Source organism: Schistocerca piceifrons, chromosome 6, assembly GCF_021461385.2.
Source record: "Schistocerca piceifrons isolate TAMUIC-IGC-003096 chromosome 6, iqSchPice1.1, whole genome shotgun sequence".
In the NCBI taxonomy this organism is placed as follows: domain Eukaryota; kingdom Metazoa; phylum Arthropoda; class Insecta; order Orthoptera; family Acrididae; genus Schistocerca; species Schistocerca piceifrons.
In genome coordinates, this window is record NC_060143.1 from 41,477,343 (window position 1) to 41,498,307 (window position 20,965).

Consider the following 20,965-nt stretch of genomic DNA (forward strand, 5'->3'; position numbering starts at 1 on the left):
GAAATGAGGGACATCCTACCTGAGTGGTGTTCCATCACCCACCCAACATCCACAACATCCTAGTGCACCCCTATACCACTTCCAACCCCGACCCCTTGCCACAAGGATCTTATCTCTGTAGAAGACTTGGGTACAAGACCTGCCCAGTCCACTCACTCAGCACTACATATTCCAGTTCTGTCACAAGTTTATTCTACCCCATGATGGGGTGGGCCAATTGTGAAAGCAGCAATGTCATTTACCAGCTCTGCTACAATCTTTGCACAGCTTTTTATATTGGTATGACTACCATCCAGCTGTCCACCAAGATGAGAAGCCACCCCCAAATTGTGCCCAAAAGCAGGGTAGATCACCCTGTGGGGACAACATGCAGCTGAGCACAATATGATTGATTGCAATGACTGCCTCACTACCCAGGCCATCGATCCTCCCCTCCACCACCAACTTTTCTGGACAGTGCAGATGGGAGTTATATTTACAACACATTCTCTGCTCTCATAATTATCCCAGCCACAACCTATGGTAACACACTGTCCCCACACACTTCACCCAACAGTTTCCACCCCCTCTGCCCTATCACTTCTCTCCATTTTCGCCTCCCACACTCTTTGTTTGCTGCCCTCTGCCAATGCATCTGGCTGTCTTTCCCTGCTCATTTCCTTTTTTTTACTCCTTTATTCCCAGCATCCCTGCCCCACAACTTCCTGATGCTGTGCCTCTTGGCATTCTAGTCCCTTCATACACTGCCACCACTTGTTTTGCCTACTTTTCAATGAGTATATATCCTGCCTTGTACTATCTTTTATTAAATTTATTATAAATTATCTAAAACCAAATGATCACAAGTGTTAAATAGGTTACTGAATGTGTCCAATGATGTGATTGTTACATGTAGAGTTTATGACTAAAACTACTCTTATAAATTACAAATTCTTTTGTGTATTGTTTCACAGTCCAAAACACATACAAGCTACAGTGTCACGGAGCTCTTTGATATGATGAATAATATTGATATGTATATTACAGTAATTCTTTTCCATGCCATTAACATTATTCTGTTTCGGAAACATTTCATGTTTATTTGGATGCATTACTTTTCAGCTATCAGTGAAGTACTAGACACAGTAGCAGGAAAGCCGCTGTATCAGCTTAATGAAACTGTTAGTTCTGAGGTGGTTGCCACTGCTACAAATCTTGGTAATGAACTGGCAACATCAGTAGATGGTAGTGCTCCTGAGTACCCAACATGTAGCCTTAGTGACAAGCTTATCTACATCTACACCTCTGGCACTACAGGTTTTCCCAAAGCTGCAGTCATAACACATACAAGGTGTGTACTTTTTTCAGATATTAGACATTTTATGCATTATTTCCTGAACTTTATTATTAATACTACGGTATGTTGATGATTTTCACTTATGGACCGTCTGACAGCAACTGAATAAAACACAATTTTAGTGCCATACGCGGTCAGACGGTCCATAAGTGAAAATCATCAACATACCGTAGTATTACGCGCAACTGAGGAGGACAGGACCAAAAAATTGAAGATGTCAATACAGCTATGTCAAGCATTCCCTGTCAACGTGTACAACAGGTTCATGAAAATACATCTGAGACTCCATAAGACGATACAGCATATAAAATTCAACAGAACATGCAAAAAGAACGATTTAATTCCAAGCTACATTAATGTAAAGGTTAAAAACAGTTCTACAGTGGCACAAAAGTCGAAATCATTTGCAGAACGATATTGGTTACTACATGAAATTAAGATGCTCTATTCGAAAAAACAGCACCTAAACATGATGCTCTATGAGACTCATCTAGAATTGGCAAAAAACGTAGGAAACGCCGCAGTTTTCATGGCACTAGTAGAAAAAACTGAGCACAACACATACATAGCAATGAAACATTTACATAACAAACATAAACACAAGATAATGAAACTAACAGTAAAAAAGACGCAAAAATACATTTACAGTTTAAATGTGAAACCACATGAACACCAACACTCATTCCATCCATGCTTAGTTAACCTAACAGAGACAGAACTACACGAAAACGAAAAAATGCTCTTGGAAAAAGGTTTGAAACACTGCACCAATAGCAAGGTGAACAATCAATACATAGAAAATCTCATAGTAGAAACCGAACACATCCTTACACGTGAAGAACAACAAAATAATTGCGAAATAAACATAGGACTGACAAGAGAACTAGTAAAAGAAGAAATAAAAGGCATAATAAAACAAACACAGAAGACACACAATAAGAGCAACCAAACAGAAGCAGCTACTATGAAAAGGTTAAAACAAAAGTTAACAAACAACAACGTATTAATAACAAGAGCAGACAAGGCCAATGTAACAGTACTCGTGGATAAAGAGCAATACATCACAAAAACCAAGGAATACATAAACACCAACACAATACAAAAACTTAAGTCAGATCCAACTACACGATTCCAGGCAAATGTGAAACGAACACTGAAAAACATTGAACACACACTCGTAGACAAACAAAAATACTACTTATCACAGAAAAACCCACAAGCACCAACACTCCGCAGTCAACCGAAAGTACATAAAGACGGAATGCCAATGAGACCTGTTATCAACTTCAAGAAAGCCCCAACATACCGCATAGCCAAACACCTCCAAAAGTTAGTTACAAAACACTATAAAGTAGAAAACAACAGAACAGTGATAAACACAGGAAACCTAATAGAAAATATACAGAACATACAGGTACCACACACAGCATCACTGATTTCATTCGATATAGAAAATATGTATACCTCCATCCCTATCACAGAAACAATAGAAATCATAGAACAAAATCTCTCATCCCACAGCAACCTCACCACAGACGCAATAAAAGAAATAACAGATATGCTCAGACTGACAACTGAACAAAACTACTTTCAGTTTGAGGAAGAATATTATCTACAAACTGATGGACTGCCCATGGGATCCCCAATATCAGGAACACTAGCAAACATTTTCATCAGTCACCTTGAAAATCTGATATTTGATAAGATAACCACAAATGAAAGTTTCAAAATCATATATTGGTACAGATACGTGGATGACATTATTTGTTTGGTAGGCGAGCCAAGTGAAAAAATAGATGAACTCCATTCAGAAATAAACAAAGCTCATAAGAACATAAAATTCACACTTGAAAAAGAAAAAGAAAATCAAATAAATTTTCTTGACATTACAATTAAAAAAGAAAATGGAAAACATACATTTAACATCTTTAGAAAACCAACAGCCACGGACACAATAATACATTCCACATCCAACCACCCCCAAAGCCAGAAATTTGCAGCACTAAGGCACATGTTACATAGATTAAACAGAATCCCACTCAGTAAGAGAAACTATGAACAAGAAATGAACACGATCATACAAATAGCTAGGAACAACGGGTATGACACACATGTGGTACACAGGCTCAATCAAAAAATAAAAACACAAATAAAAAACAAACACAACATTTCCACAATACAAAAGAACTCACAAGCTGAAAACTTACAAACACACTCAACAAACACACACAATGACAACACCACACAGAAAAGAACCAGATGGTACACCATGACCTACACACATAAACTAACACACAGAGTTGCAAACATCCTAAAGAGACAGGGCTTCAAAATAGCATATAAGCCTGGGCAAACCCTTCAATCACACCTAAGCCAGCCAGCTACCAAGAGGGACAAATTCCAACAATCAGGAATATATAAACTTGAATGTCAAAGTTGTGATGCAGTATACATAGGCATGACATGCAGGAATTTTGAAACAAGATACAAAGAACATATCAGATGTTGGAAGTATGAAACAAACCATTCCACATTTGCAGAGCATTTAAAACACTACAACCATCATCCTACAAACATGGAACAAGAAATGAAAATAATGAGAATAAGCAACCATGACAAACATCTTATACAAATGCAAGAGAACTTCCACATCCAGAAAGCCATAGCAGAAAACAAACATGTGATAAATGAACAAACACACATCAGCACAGGCCCCTTACTACACTTAATAAAGGAAATAACATAAAAAAAAGTATATAACACCAAAATACACACACACACACACACACACACACACACACACACACACACCCTCCCAAAAAAAAAAAAAATTGCATAACACCAAAATACAGACAGACACACATACACAGCACAAATATATATATATAATCACACCAAAACACACACACACATACACAGGACATAAACAAAAATAAATAATTAAATACAATAAAGTAAAATAATAGGACACCAAAAAACACACACACACACACACACACACACACACACACACACACACACACACACAAGCGCACACACAAGCGCACACACAAATGCATACACGAACAGACCACTGATACTTCGATAGTTACACTCATAAGTTTGGCAGTAATATTCGATCTTTGGCAAAAACATTTGACAGTCGGCAACAGAAACCAAAACATTGCATTAAAAAAAAGCGTTCAGTGCATAGTGCTGTGGAATGCAGAAAAAACAGCAAATTGGCGCTCATAGGAAGAAGAACAAGACCAAAAATGCAACAGGAGCATAATATGTAAGAAACTGTCTACGCAACCTGTAAGTACAGTTCAAAACATTACTACTTAATAGGAAATACCAACCACCAGAACTGTTTATAACCTATAGGCACAGTGACAAAAAATGTAAATAAAATAGCTAACATATGTACATATTACAGGCCACTGATGATGCCTTGCAGAAAATAAAGGCGAAACGCGTATGGCACTAAAATTGTGTTTTATTCAGTTGCTGTCAGACGGTCCATAAGTGAAAATCATCAACATACCGTAGTATTACGCGCAACTGAGGAGGACAGGACCAAAAAATTGAAGATGTTTATTATTAATATTCTGGATTTTAAATCTTGGTTTTCATGGTCCGCAATTACTTGAAACAACATACCTTTCAGGTATCTTCGATACCTCTATTGGAATAGGGTCCTTACTGATATTTTTATTCACTGTTAATTATAAATATTGTCATCCTCCTGTTTTCCAGCAAAAAATGCAATAAAATCTTTTTGGGTTACTAAACACAATATGTAGTGAGTGCCCCTGTTGGACTGTGCACATGTTAAGCAACTTTGCATAACTGGCAGCAAGGGCAAATTCTAGTCCACTGACGACAATCTCTGTGTATGTCCGGCCACACAAACCTCTGTAACACCAGCTTAAACATTGTGCACACTCCAGGGTGACACAGGTTATGGAAGTTACTGAACACTGTCCAGGGGAATGCAGTTGGTACATACAGTCATGATCTGTTGTGCATTACATCCCAGTACGCCTTGCCAATTTCACCCAGCATTTTGACCAGTTGCAATTTTAGTGAAGTTTTATCATTGAGTAATACTGCTTGTAGTTCATGGTCTTCTTGCTGCATGACTGCTAACACTGTCATGTTCAATGGTTGTGAAATACCAAATAAGCAGTCGACCATCACATTGGTCAGTCCAGAAATGTGCCACAAGTCTGTAGTGAATTGGCATATAAACTCGAGTTGAGAGTGCTCCCATAGTGAGCACTTGTCACTCTTCTTATGGAATGCGTATATCAGCTATTTATAATCAGTATGAACTGCGAAATCCTGTGCCTTGACCTGTGGCCTGTGATGGATTGGTAGATATCCAACAGCTCCCTATTACATGTCCTCCAATGCTGCTGTAAAGGTGTCATTTTATGCAAAAAATATTCCAATGGCTGCTGTGCACCACCTACCCATCCTTACAAAGCTGGCTGGCATCAACCACTAAGGTGAGCAAACCATAAAGTTTAGGGTGAGTGAGTAGGGTGGCCTGGGCAAGGCTGTTTTTCATCACTATGAATACTGCATCCTTACTCCCATTCCATTGCATGGGTGCATTATCTCGTACTTTCGCACCAGATAGTGCTGCATTTAAAAGCACCTGTTGCTCGGCAATATGTGGTAAATGAAGCTGGTAAAAATTTACCATCCCAAGGTATCTGCATAGCTCTTTTATGGTGGTAGGCTATGGCAGTTGTAATATGCCCTCTACTTTTTCTGGTAATGTTTCAGAGCCAGAGGACGATATGTGATGGCTCAGAAATTCAACTTCAGGCTGACCAAAAATGCATTTCACAGTTTTTAAAACTTCACTGTACTTCTCCAGTCATTTAAAAACCTCACAAAGTGACTGTGATGCTGTTCTCTAGTTTCTGAATAGACCAAAACATTGTCCAGACAAGCAAAGTGTCAAGTTAACCCACCAAGATGGAATCTATAAACTGCTGCCTGGTCTGTGCAGTGTTCCACAACCTGAATGTCACAAACTTCAACTCTAACAATCTGAAGGGTGGATAGCTGTCTTGGGAATGTGCTCTGGCAAGACGGGTTTCTTCATATAGGCCTTAGCGCAGTTAATGGCTCTAAATATTGTTGAACTATGAAAGATGTGGTTGTAGTCAATTAATAATGGTACCAGATAGTGGTCAGGAATAGTCTTGGCATTCAGCACTTGATAATCACTGCATAGATGCCAGGTTCCACCCTTTTTTTTAGGGGCTATGCATAATACTGATGTCCAATGACTGCACAATGGGCAAATAATTTGCTCATTCAATTTAAGATCAAATTTTGCTTTTGCTATTGTGAGGCATCCAGGTGCTAATCTGCAAGGGTAACATGACATAGGTGGTCCATCTGCAGTTTTGATGTGGTGAACAGTGTGATGCAACACCTGTTGTGGCACTCACAGTGGTCTAGTTAAGGCTGGAAAATCTTGCAAAATCACACGGTAAACTTCATCTACTACTGTACAAGCTTGATGCTACTGGTTCTAGTATTATGGTGATTTCCAGCAGCTGTCAAACCAGTAAGGCTATGCACAAGCCAGGCATCAGACATGTCAGACAAAAGTTTGAAATATGCTAAGAAGTAGGAAACTATTATTGCCTCACCCACATCCGCTACCATGAAGTTCCATGTTAACTGTCCATGCAGGACTAGATTCACATCCCCATGCTGCATACCATAAGTTGGCATTTCTGTATTGTTAGCTACTGCCAAGTTGACTGCCACACACAGCCTGCAGCTGCTGAGTGACTTCCTCAGTAAAATACTTATATCAGACCCTGTATCTATTAGGTATTTCCTTCCTGAGGACCAACCCATTACAAATAGGTACTGAAAATTGTGGCAGTCAGTGGTGCATACTAATGACCACTGACCCCATTTGGGAATATGCATGGGCTTGTACACATTTTCACCTGTTCACCATGTTTGTGGTGGTTCCAGCAAACAGTGGAGCCAGACTCTGATGCAGAATTTGAAATGGAGTGACTCCTTGAACGTCTTAAGTTGGTTACACCCTCTACAGTGGCTTTTATTACCATGTGAAAGCACAGCTGCCATCTGTGCACTTAAGGGATCCACCTTGGCAGCTAGGGCATTATAATCGGCACACGACACAGTAGGGGTCATGGATGTATCACTGATGGAACAGTTACTGTACTGACCTGCGAGCACAGTGTGATAGCATCTTGAATGCAGTCAGCAAGTTCTGTGGCTACATCCATATCTGACCATGTGTGAGTGATGGCTTTTACCTAGGTTGACAGATGGTTGCTCCAAATTGTGTGTTGTCAGGAATGGTGTCAATGTCTGCTTTGCTGTGAAGATAGTGATGGTATTGTGGGAGCTTCCTGTAGCACATTTCTTCTTGAGTCAATACCTGGTGAATGTGATCTTCCTATAAAGCCACTATACAGTGCATAGCTCTGCTTTTAATCTGTCATAGGTGTTTTCCGTTGGAGGAGCTGAATTTAGGAATATGGACAAGTCAAGGTATAATTTAATGAAAGACCATCAGAACTGCAAACAATGTATTCCAGTCAGTATGGTCAAAAGCTTTCTCCAAATCTACAAATGATATAAACATAGGTTCAGTATCTTCCTTAAGATAAGGCATTGGGTCAGTTTTGCCCCATGTATTCCTACATTTCTTGGAAAAATGATATGGAAATGATTAGAATAGCAATTCGCTGTGACAGGTGTAATGGCCACCAGAGTGCATTAGTGTTACTTGTGTCTAGTACTGTACTATACTGTACTGACCTGGTATATAAAGGGTGTAAACAGCATCAGATGTTGAGTGATCTCTGTGAAGGACACAGACATGCTATGTAATCATGTGAGACTGTGTTATCAGCACCTAACATAGTTTGAAAGGGGGGGCCTCATTGTGGGTCTCCACTTGGCCAACTGGTCTAATCATGCAGTATCCAGATTTGTGGGGCATTCATATGTGACAGTTGTTTGATGTTGGACTTCATGGGAATGTGAGGGCAGACATACTAGCTATCATGGTTCCAGTGGACTCTGTCTGACCACTACAATGGTTGATCGTCATGTGCACCAAGTGTATTGTAGCTCCTTCACGTCTGCACCTGCCATCCAAGAACAGGTAATGGACTTGCAGCAATAATGTGTGTCTTCCCACATGTTTGGTTGGAGACTGGTTGCAGCTGGATTATGGTATTACTCTGCCATATGTAGGCTGCCATTAACTTCTTAACAGAAATGGCTCCATTTGTAGTGGTGGCATGATCAGGAAACATGGACTGCTGATGAGGGATATCCCACTGTACTCAGCCTTGAATTGTAGTCTGCATCAGCAAATATAATGGTGACCTGGGAAGAGGTCTATTTCTTCCAATGTTTTGAAGAGGCACAACTCTGCTACTCCTGGTGTCATGGAATGAGGAGCCATCTGGTATGACTTCAGGTCACAACTAACAGTGACTGAGCGAACTCTGACAGCACAAGGTATGTCATAGCCTCATGTTACCTCTCATGCAACACTATTGTTGTACCATTTTTCAATAGGACAATGTTCATCTACAAATGGCACGTGTCACTTTGAGCTGTCTGCTTGACACTGAGGAACTCTCCCCGACAGAACATGTGTGGGATCAGTTTGGATATCAAGTACCAGTTACAATAATTGTGGGCCAGCTTACCTCAGGAAAAGATACAACTACTTTGACATACTTCCCAACCAAATTGGTGCATGCTTCCAGCTTACAGGGGAACAATGTCGTACTATTAAGTGGGCTCATACTACCACATTCTTTGTGAATTTGACTTGTATTGTAATCACAGAAATAACATTACATACCTTCTCAACCCATGTACGTTCATTTCATTTCCTCTTCTTCTGGGTGCTTCACTTTTATTGTCAGGCAGCGTATATCTTGCATACCACATAGAATACTTTTGCTGTGCAATGTTCTTTCATGGATCTCACTAATTCAAAGAGAATGTCTTCCATTCCAGATGCTTTACTTCTACTCTGGTCTTTCAGATATCTGTCAAATACTTCTCACAATATCACATCCCCAATCTCATCTTAATCTACTTCCTCTTCCCTTTCTGAAATACTGTCTTCCTGATCTTTTATTGATACAGCCATATTCATAATTGCCAGCGGCACATCACTGATGTAAAAATTTTAGCCTCTTGCTGGTTGGTATACATTTGTACTGGTGTGGAAAGTTCTTAAGCAATCACAGATCAAGCAAGTGAGGTCAGTCACAGCACACAGGGGGTATTTATACTGATCTCTTCAGCAATCATTTTGGTATAGCTGAGGCCACGTGTTGGATCGCTGGGTGTGTGTTGTCAAATAGGCAGCACTTCTAGAATGGATCGATATTGTCTATTTGGTTGTGGATGGGCAGGTCACTGCATCCTGCCTGTTCAGGAGTGAAGTGACAGACTGTGCCTGTGGACATGTGCAATGGGCATCTTTCTGATTTTGATAAGCCTATTCATTCAGTCTGTTTAGACTGAGGCTCCTTGGTTTACTGACTGTCAGACTATATTTACTTGGTGGATTCCTTGTAATTCTACAATACTCCATGTGCTCTCTTGCGTTGTTTTTAAAAGGGGCAGGAGTGCTGTGTTCACATGGTGGAATTATTAGTGGAAGTTATTTGCTCACCTAAGGTAACCATGTTGAAATGCACTCGGGGAACATTAAGGGTGTGTAGTCTTTAACTGTGTCTTTCATCTGTTGTAGAATCCTGTGCAAATTTGTTTGGTGCAAGAGAACAGGCAGGGTATTATGTACTGGTGGGGCTATTGTATCCCATGGGTGCTATGGAAATTTATCTTAAGACTGCTGAAAGTCTTTGCCCAGCTCTGACAACTCCCATCAAATTGCATACGCATGCACTCAGCAATGGGTTAGTAAAGTCTATTCTGTAACAAGTTCTGATCCCCTTGAGTTTCCTGTTCTGCTTATGCATTGTTTGTTAAACTTGGTTGGAAGCTGGTGAGTTTTGACTGGACACAGCTCATTGAAAGCCATTACTTACTTTTTTCCCCAATGATAAATTTCAATTGTCAGTTGCAAATAACGACTGAAATATATCCTGAAAAAATAATACTACAGTTGCTGAAAAAATCCTTAGTTTTTTTATCACGGCACAGATTAAGAAGTTTTAATAGTTGGATGGCTGTATGATTTTAGAAAAAAAGTTAAATGTTTATTAATTCTGTGTGTTTCTCTGTATTTTATATATTTACTGTACAAAAATTTCTCAAAAGGGACGAAGCCTGAGGTCTGGGTTAAGTTCAAGTGGGAGCAATATTCGCCCCACTGATCAATTTCAAGGTTAATGATAGTTTGCTAACTGGTCTTCTTCTCAAATATTAATCTTGTCTATCTGTGTCCATTTGTATATTTAACTGTGTAAATATAATAGAGGGAAACATTCCATGTGGGAAAAATATATCTAAAAAAAAGATGGTGTAACTTACCAAACGAAAGCATTGGTATGTTGATAGAGACACTAACAAACACAAATACACACACAAAATTCAAGCTTTCGCAACCCGCGGTTGCTTCATCAGGAAAGAGGGAAGGAGAGGGAAAGACGAAAGGATGTGGGTTTTAAGGGAGAGGGTAACGAGTCATTCCAGTCCTGGGAGCAGAAAGACTTACCTTAGGGGGAAAAAGGGACAGGTATACATTCACGCGCGCGCACGCACGCACACGCACGCACACGCACGCGCACGCGCGCACACACGCACGCACACGCACGCGCACGCGCGCACACGCGCACACGCGCACACGCGCACACGCGCACACGCGCACACGCGCACACGCGCACACGCGCACACGCGCACACGCGCACACGCGCACACGCGCACACGCGCACACGCGCACACGCGCACACGCGCACACGCGCACACGCGCACACGCGCACACGCGCACACGCGCACACGCGCACACGCGCACACGCGCACACGCGCACACGCGCACTCTTTGCCTTTACATATGTCTGCTTGTGCCTGTGTGTGTGTGTGCGCCTGTGTGTGTGTGTGTGTGTGTGTGTGTGTGGTGAGGGGGGGGCAGGGGGGGGGGGGGCGTGCCCGCAAGTGTATACCTGTCCCTTTTTCCCCCTAAGGTAAGTCTTTCTGCTCCCAGGATTGGAATGACTCCTTACCCTCTCCCTTAAAACCCACATCCTTTAGTCTTTCCCTCTCCTTCCCTCTTTCCTGATGAAGCAATCGTGGGTTGTGAAAGCTTGAATTTTGTATGCGAGTTTGTGTTTGTTAGTGTCTCTATCAACATACCAACGCTTTTGTTTGGTAAGTTACACCATTTTTTTTTTTTTTTTTTTTTTTTTTTTTTTTTTTTTTTTTTTTTTTTTTTTTTTTTTAGATATATAACTGTGTAAATAATTTCACAAGAAGGAGCAGTGCCCAAAGTCTGGGTTAAGATCAACTGGGAGCTACAATTACTCTGCTGACCAATTTCAAGGTTAATAATATTTTTTTGTTAATAGGGCTACAGCCCACGACTGAATATTAATTGGGTTTAATCCTGTCTATCTTGGTATTCTTAACTGTGCAAATAATTCAATGAAGGGGCAATGGCCTAGATCTCAGTCACATTTATGGGATGCTACACTTGCTCTGTTGACCATTTTCATAATTAATATTGTTTGTTAAAGTTTTAAGATTTAATCATGTTCCTTTCCTTAAGTTTCAATTATGTAGTTGAATGTTTTTAAAGGTTTTGATTAATGCAAGTTTAGCCAAGGATTTTGGTTTCAATATTTAATTATTAGTGTTTGTTAAAGTTTGCTTTAATACAGTAACTCCAAGCTTTGCTGATCGTTTTGCTGCATATTGTTAAGATCCCAAAGGGGCTTAAGTTTGATGTTCAAGAGTACTTCACTAAACTATGTTGCATTCATATCAGCGTATACCCGTGTAACATAAAAAAACAGTTGTTAAATAAACATTGTATTAAGGTGCTTTCCACTTCTGAACCATTGTGTTAAAGTCTGACATGGTCCAAGAGTTGCTTCCAGTTCTCTATCCCTGTCCTGAAGGTCTCACTTATTATTCACACAAGTGCTACTCTTTTCTTTATGGATTTCATTAATTATCCTATAGGTGGCATATATCATCCCATAATCATGCATGCTTCCATGGCTTTACATTTCTCCTTTAGCCATTCCTGCTGTGGTGTTTTGCCTTTTCTGTCACTCATTTTTGTCTGTTTCATTTGCTGCATTTTTATTGTAGACATTTGAAACACATTTCACAATTTGATAGCCTCAGTATTTGTACTGCTGTGGTGATTTTCCCACAAAGCTATTTTTCTATGTACGAGGGCGGTTCAGAAAGTAACCTCCGATTGGTCACAGTGCGGGTTGTGGGGGGAGTAGCGACGCCATCTGTGCGTTCACACACTCAACAGGTCACTCGGCATCAAGCCGTGGTCGAGTGAACGTCGTACCTGCGCTAGTTTAGTTTTTGTGGCAGTTTGAAATGTGTGCTGCAATAGAAAACCCCGCCAAATGTGAAGTGCGTGCTGTCATAAGGTTTTTTACAGCCAAAGGATATTCTGCAGCAGCTATTCATCGTGAGCTTTGTGCCGTGTACGGACCAAGAGTTATGAGTGAAGGAGTTGTCCGTGAATGGGTACGTTTATTTAAAAGTGGACGAGAAAACGTTCATGATGAAGAGAGGAGTGGTAGACCATCATTGGTGACTGACGAACTCGTTCAGACAGTTGATGCAAAAGTTCGTGAAAATCGACGTTTCTCAATGTCGGAGTTGTCTACTGGTTTTCCACAGATTTCTAAGACTCTCTTGTACGAGATAGTGACAGCAAGATTGGGTTACCGTAAGTTCTGTGCACGATGGGTGCCCAAAATTCTTACCGACCACCACAAAACTCAAAGAATGGCCTCTGCGTTAGACTTTCTGTCACGTTATGAGGACGAAGGAGAACCATTGTTAAACAGAATCGTGACCGGTGACGAAATCTGGATTAAGTACGTGAACCCTGAGACAAAAGAACAATCAAAGATGTGGGCACATTCAAATTCGCCTACCAAACCAAGAAAAGCCTCGCAAGATCTTTCTGCCAGAAAACTGATGGCAACGGTGTTTTGGGATGCCAAAGGAGTGTTGTTGGTTGAATTCATGGAACGTGGTATGACCATTAATCAAGACGTGTACTGTGAAACAATAAAAAAGTTACGACGGGCTTTACAGAACAAACTCCGTGGTATGCTGACTTCCGGTATCGTTTTTTTGCACGATAACGCCCGTCCTCACTCTGCTCGCAGAACAACGGCCCTTCTTGAGTCCTTCAAGTGGGACGTTATCAGCCATCCACCTTACAGCCCAGACCTGTCGCCAAGTGATTATCACCTCTTCATGCATTTGAAGAAATGGCTCGGGTCACAGCGGTTTGATGACGACGAAGAGCTCAAAGATGCGGTCACAGGCTGGCTCCAGGCACAAGCGGGTGATTTTTATGCAGAAGGAATTTCAAAGCTTGTGAAGAGATACGATAAGTGCCTCAATCGCTATGGAGACTATGTAGAAAAATAGTGCAAAGATGTAGTTGTAAGATGTATATATTAAAATATTTTTGTTTAACTTGGTGTATTTTTTTAAATCAACCGGAGGTTACTTTCTGAACGGCCCTCGTATTTATGAAACTACTATTGTGGATTATCCTGTTATTTTACAAGGTTAACAGCAAACTGATGTCACAGGTTTCTGCTAATGGCTGTAGGGCTCCGCAGCATGCTTAAAGTCTCCAGTGATGATATTGTCTATGATCCACTGCCAGTATACCACTCAGCTGGTGGTATACTTGGAGTTGGGCAGGCACTGTTGTATGGTACCTCAGTAGTCATTCGAAGGAAATTCTCTGCCAGTAATTACTGGTCTGACTGTATTAAATACAACTGTACGGTAAGTAAACAAAACTATAACGCCAAATTAAATTCTGAATTAATATATGACCCAGTTTATTTTTGTTGGTTGATACATCATCCATATACTGAACAGCAAGTAATATTTCAAATATTATAACAACACACTTTTTAAATTAGTAAAATTTTAGAATTCATTGAATGTATTTTAAGTACATACATCAAATTTCTTATATCTGATGTACTGTTAGAAAAACTTGTGCCTTTATGATATAAATGTCATTTTTCAGGTTTCTCAGTATATTGGGGAAATGTGTCGGTATCTGCTTTCTGTCCCAGAGAAACCAGAGGACAAGCAACATAAAGTTCGCCTTGCATTTGGAAATGGCCTGAGGCCACAAATATGGAAGAAGTTTGCAGAAAGATTTGGGATCTCACAAATTGGTGAATTCTATGGTGCTACAGAAGGAAACTCTAATTTAAGTTAGTAGTTATCACAATCATATTTGATGAATTTTAATAGTAAAATGGCACTATTACAAATAATTTTCAGTCTACAGAATCAAAAATGCAAAAGTGTCACAAAGTACTAACACTGTACATTAGTGATGACAAATACAATCTCTAGTAAAAAAAAACTCCCCAGGGTAACATAAGAAATTACGTACACATACAACTCACAGTTTTGCCATCAGAATTAATTAATTCATTCACATGCAAGCAAAAGTAAGGGAAAGCGTTCACCCATCTGAAGCTGATGCCTACATACATGAAACAGCACAGGAATGTTACTAACTTTAAAAACTACTACTCTTTTCCCAGTTTAATTATACAGCCTCATGATCACTAATTAAATTGGAAAAAAATGAATGGTAGCTCAAAAGTTAGTGACGTGTCTGTCCTGGAAATTTCCATCACTGTATATTCAGTCATCCTCATGCCACATAGATCTTATCTTGAGTAAGAACCATTATAAATGTGTAATGAGTCAAAACGTGCTTTAGCTTGGAGATTGTTACAATTAACGGCTTCTGTAGGCCTCCGTAACAACCAACTACTATTAACACTACTCGTGCTATATTATTTGTCAACAACAGCTTGTGTTCTCTCTTCACAATTAAAAATTTGCAATCATGGTATAATAGAAAAGTTTCTATTTTGAAAATGATGCTGCTTTTCATGTTACAATAGTCATCTGCAGTTCAACTCTGCTCAACTACAATCGACGTAGGTGCAACCAAGAAACAGACAGGCAGATCATTTATACAAAGGGTGGTTTATAACATACAACAATTAAATTTTGTTTTTATATCTGGTGTCCTCCAACAACCCACATTATTATTAGACACAATTCCCCACCACAAGACTAAATAATTCTTATTATTATTTATTTAGCACATGGCTAATACAGACATACCATAAAATTAAATTACATATACATATTTACACACAAGAAACTTAAGTTTGGCTTTACAACTGAATATCCAGTCCATCAATCCGGCACACTGCATCTGGATTTGATAGCAGGAAGTCCTCTTTGGCACCGTGATAGGCTCAAATCCTGCATTCACTGACAATGTGGTGAACAGTCTGGTATGGAGAACTGCAGTCACAGGCTGGATTAGGCAGCTTCTTCCACTTAAGGGTTTGAAACCCTTAGCAACCATGTCAGCAGCATTGCATAGAGTTGGGAGGGATGATTTCAGTCTCTTATGATTTAAAGGGAGCACGTCACTATGCACAGGTAGGTTAGAATTCCTGGAGATGTTGTGGAATTCCCTCATAGGCCAGTACATCTGCGTAGATCAGGAGGCAATTATGTTGGTTAACAGTGGAAGCCAATAAACTGGGGTAGATCTGATTGTCCCAGATATTATGTGCATTGTCATATTCAGCTGGGTGTCAACAAGCCTTATATGGTGACTATTCATCCAAACAGGTGCAAAATGCCAATTCAACAATTCATATAATTCATCTTTGTGTTCTAGACTGGGATCCTGAGTCAATGCAGAAATCATTTTTGTACCTATCATTGTCATTTGTATTGCAGTTCGTTAACAGAGACTTATTATTTTTCACAAATATCAATAAAGAGTAAATGTACTAAGATACTTCACTCTTACACAAGCATCTCTAGATGATGATGAATAATTTACAGTTCGACAAACTGCCTATTTGCTTCTGTCTCAGGTTCTTCAGATGAACATTGGCCGAAGAACCCAAAACAGAAGCAAATAGGCAATTTGTTGACAAATGGCCACAAAAGCCTTAACAATTTTGAATTTACAGTCCATCTATTTCTGCTGTTATCTCTATTCTGCTGTAGGCTGCATTTCTAATAAAGCAAATTATCAATTTGACACACAATCATGTAGTAGTAAAGTATATAAATGTTTGCAACATTTGATTTTCAAGTAATTCATAAAATAATAACCAGCTTTCAAGTTATGGAGAAACTAGTATAAACACTAAAGAAACAACAATTGTTCAAGAAATAGTGCACGTATGGTGACCAGGTCACACAATGGCCATATTAAAAACCCAAACACTGTACACATGCCAAGTGCCAGAAAGAGATTGAAAATCAAACCACAGTGGCAGCACTAGTTTGAACAATCAAATACTTAGGTAGTTCAAAGGTAGTACACTGCATCGATACTAGATTCTGGTGGTCGATGACTGTCACAGAGGCCCCCCCCCCCCCCTTCCCCCCCCCCCCCTTGCCTAGTGCAGAGCACAGGGAGAGATAGTGATGTAGGTTGGCATGGCACTCAGTCTGTGGTCATGTCTGAAGATGCCCCTGTAAGTGTAGAGCCTGTTAATGATGAAGTGTCATTGCCTTATCGGTGAGCAAAGCGGGCGACCGAACCAGCATCAGGCAGCTTGGTGATGCAGAGGCATGGTGCGCCATGAATAGCAAGCGAATAGAGGGGTGGCCATCATCGTCAACTGAGGTGGTGATGGCTGTCTCCTTGCATCTGGAGGAATTGCAAACGTGTTAAGGAGCATGATGTGGGTGCACGAATTGTCCAGTGTGCATGGAGGGGCATGCAGGATGAACAGTGTGCCATCGCATAGTCACAGGGAGAGGTCCTTGATGGGAAAGGATGACATGTCAATGTGGAAGACGGCAATGCAGGTGTTGTCAGTCAGTGGAGTCATTGGTGTGGGGGTAAGGTGAGGGGAATCCTTCAGATGCAATCTCCGAGCTGGGTGGAGGACACAAAGCACTAGCATTACATAAATTGTCATAGGCACTATCACAGCCTAAATGAGAGCTCGGCTCATTAGGAGCACTGGGAGTGAGGGATCACGTGGAAGAGGGATCGGGGGGGGGGGGGGGGGGGGGAGTTGTCCAAGTTTGCATCTTCATTGAGCTGCCAAGCTCAAGCTGGTTTGAGACGCGAGACACACTGTTTGTTTTCTGCTGTGAAGCAGAATGTGAAAGATTTGCGGCGAGTGGTGTAATACTTTATTTATTAGGGGGGAAGTGTTGGACGCACTCTACTAATGTCAGAAGTTCGGAATGCACAGGAGGGTTGGAGTCCTTGATGAATTGTGCTGGAAAGACTAGAGGTTCCTTGTACAATAAGTTGGCTAGGAAGGCTTTTAAATCCTCTTTGTAGGCTGTATGGACACCAAGCAGGACCCAGGGGAGAGCCGTGATGTGTCGTGGAACATCAGTGTAGTTTTTAAAGTGCGGTGCCAGCGTTCAACCAACCCATTGCTCTGTTGTACACATTTTGTTTGCACCATACAAGTCACTCTTCTTGGAGAAAAGAACAGCTTGAAATTGTCATCCCCGATCCATCATGACTGAAGATGGACAGCCAAACTGGGTGATTCAAGAGGCAAAAAAGGTCCATGTGACAGAGTCGTCTGTTATATGTGTCAGAGGAATGGCCTCAACCCACCGACTAACACAGTCGATGATATACAGAATGTATTGAAAGCCCTTTGACGGGGGAAGTGGGCTGATCAGGTTGGGATGTATGTGATGGAACCAGCCTTTAGGAATGTCAAACGAGCCCAATGGTGGGTATGCATGGTGACCGACCTTGGAGCATTGGCAGGGTACACATGTATGGGTCCAGTTTTTTAAGTCTCAAGAATCATAAAAGAAAGTTGTATATATGGAAGAATCCTGGAGATACTACAAGGTATCAGATAGATTATATAATGGTAAGACAGAGATTTAGGAACCAGGTTTTAAATTGTAAGATACTTCCAGGGGCAGATGTGGACTCTGAGCACAATCTATTGGTTATGAACTGTAGATTAAAACTGAATAAACTGCAAAAAGGTGGGAATTTAAGGAGATGGGACCTGGATAAACTGAAAGAACCAGAGGTTGTACAGAGTTTCAGGGAGAGCATAAGGGAACAACTGACAGGAATGGGGGAAGAAATACAGTAGAAGAAGAATGGGCAGCTCTGAGGGATGAAGTAGTGAAGGCAGCAGAGGGTCAAGTAGGTAAAAAGATGAGGGGTAGTAGAAATCCTTGGGTAACAGAAGAAATATTGAATTCAGTTGATGAAAGGAGAAAATATAAAAATGCAGTAAATGAAGCAGGCAAAAGGGAATACAAATGTCTCAAAAATGAGATCGACAGGAAATGCAAAATGGCTAAGCAGGGATGGCTACAGGACAAATGTAAGGATGTAGAGGCTTATCTCACTAGGGGTAAGATAGATACTGCCTACAGGAAAATTAAAGAGACCTTTGGAGAAAAGAGAGCCACTTGTATGAATATCAAGAGCTCAGATGGAAACCCAGTTCTAAGCAAAGAAGGGAAAGCAGAAAGGTGGAAGGAGTATATAGAGGGTCTATACAAGGACGATGTACTTGAGGACAATATTATGGAAATGGAAGAAGATGAAATGGGAGATATCACACTGTGTGAAGAGTTTGACAAAGCACTGAAAGACCTGAGTCGAAACAAGGCCCCAGGAGTAGACAACATTCCATTGGAAGTACTGACGGCCTTGGGAGAGCCAGTCCTGACAAAACTCGACCATCTAGTGAGCAAGATGTATGAGACAGGCGAAATACCCTCAGACTTCAAGAATAATATAATAATTCCAATCCCAAAGAAAGCAGGTGTTGACAGATGTGAAAATTACCGAACTATTAGTTTAATAAGCCACGGCTGCAAAATACTAACGCATATTCTTTACAGACGAATGGAAAAACTGGTAGAAGCCGACCTCAGCGAAGATCAGTTTGGATTCAGCAGAAATGTTGGAACACGTGAGGCAATACTGACCATACGACTTACCTTAGAAAATAGATTAAGGAAAGGCAAACCTACGTTTCTAGCATTTGTAGACTTAGAGAAAGCTTTTGACAATGTTGACTGGAATACTCTCTTTCAAATTCTAAAGGTGGCAAGGGTTAAATACAGGGAGCGAAAGGCTATTTACAATTTGTACAGAAACCAGATGGCAGTTATAAGAGTCGAGGGGCATGAAAGGGAAGCAGTGGTTGGGAAGGGAGTGAGACAGGGTTTTAGCCTGTCCCCAATGATATTCGATCTCTATACTGAGCAAGCAGTGAAGGAAACAAAAGAAAAATTTGGAGTAGGTATTAAAATCCATGGAGAAGAAATAAAAACTTTGAGGTTCACCGATGACATTGTAATTCTGTCAGAGACAGCAAAGGACTTGGAAGAGCAGTTCAACAGAATGGACAGTGTCTTGAAAGGAGGATATAAGATGAACATCAACAAAAGCAAAATGAGGATAATGGAATGTAGTCAAATTAAATCGGGTGATGCTGAGGGGATTAAATTAGGAAATGAGACACTTAAAGTAGTAAAGGAGTTTTGCTATTTAGGGAGTAAAATAACTGATGATGGTCGAAGTAGAGAGGATATAAAATGTAGACTGGCAATGGCAAGGAAAGCGTTTCTGAAGGAGAGAAGTTTGTTAACATCGAGTATAGATTTAAGTGTCAGGAAGTCGTTTCTGAAAGTATTTGTATGGAGTGTAGCCATGTATGGAAGTGAAACATGGACGATAACTAGTTTGGACAAGAAGAGGATAGAGGCTTTCGAAATGTGGTGCTACAGAAGAATGCTGAAGATTAGATGGGTAGATCACATAACTAATGAGTAGGTATTGAATAGAATTGGGGAGAAGAGGAGTTTGTGGCACAACTTGACAAGAAGAAGGGACCGGTTGGTAGGGCATGTTCTGAGGTATCAAGGGATCACAAATTTAGCATTAGAGGGCAGCGTGGAGGGTAAAAATCGTAGAGGGATACCAAGAGATAAATACACTAAGCAGATTCAGAAGGATGTAGGTTGAAGTGCGTACTGGGAGATGAAGCTTGCATAGGATAGAGTAGCATGGAGAGCTGCATCAAACCAGTCTCAGGACTGAAGACCACAACAACAACAACAACAACAACAGCCTCAAGTATCTACGGCCGTTCAATGTGTCAGGTGTGGTGATAATAACTAATAAATTATATACAAGAAACATGCTTCTTGAATCTATCCGTTAGTGAAAACCGTATTAAAATACCCACAGTGGATCCTAAGATTAGCTGTGATATACGGGCAGAAAAACGGGCCAGAGGATTTTATTTTGTGATATGAATAGATCCATGAGGTTTACCATCCTTCCATCAAACTGTTGCAAGAATATTGTTCCAGTTTTATTTGAAATCTTTGTCG

The 20,965-nt window shown here is 40.5% G+C and overlaps 1 protein-coding gene across 1 annotated transcript in view; it reads left to right on the forward strand.

Moving 5' to 3' along the window:
• LOC124803104 (long-chain fatty acid transport protein 1-like) overlaps window positions 1-20,965 on the forward strand; it is a 164,420-nt gene that overhangs the window by 105,902 nt on the left and 37,553 nt on the right. Inside the window, exons 4-6 of the mRNA XM_047264262.1 lie at window positions 1,102-1,330; window positions 14,125-14,326; window positions 14,577-14,769. Of these exons, the coding sequence (XP_047120218.1) occupies window positions 1,102-1,330; window positions 14,125-14,326; window positions 14,577-14,769 (624 nt within the window). The remainder of the gene's footprint in view (window positions 1-1,101; window positions 1,331-14,124; window positions 14,327-14,576; window positions 14,770-20,965) is intronic.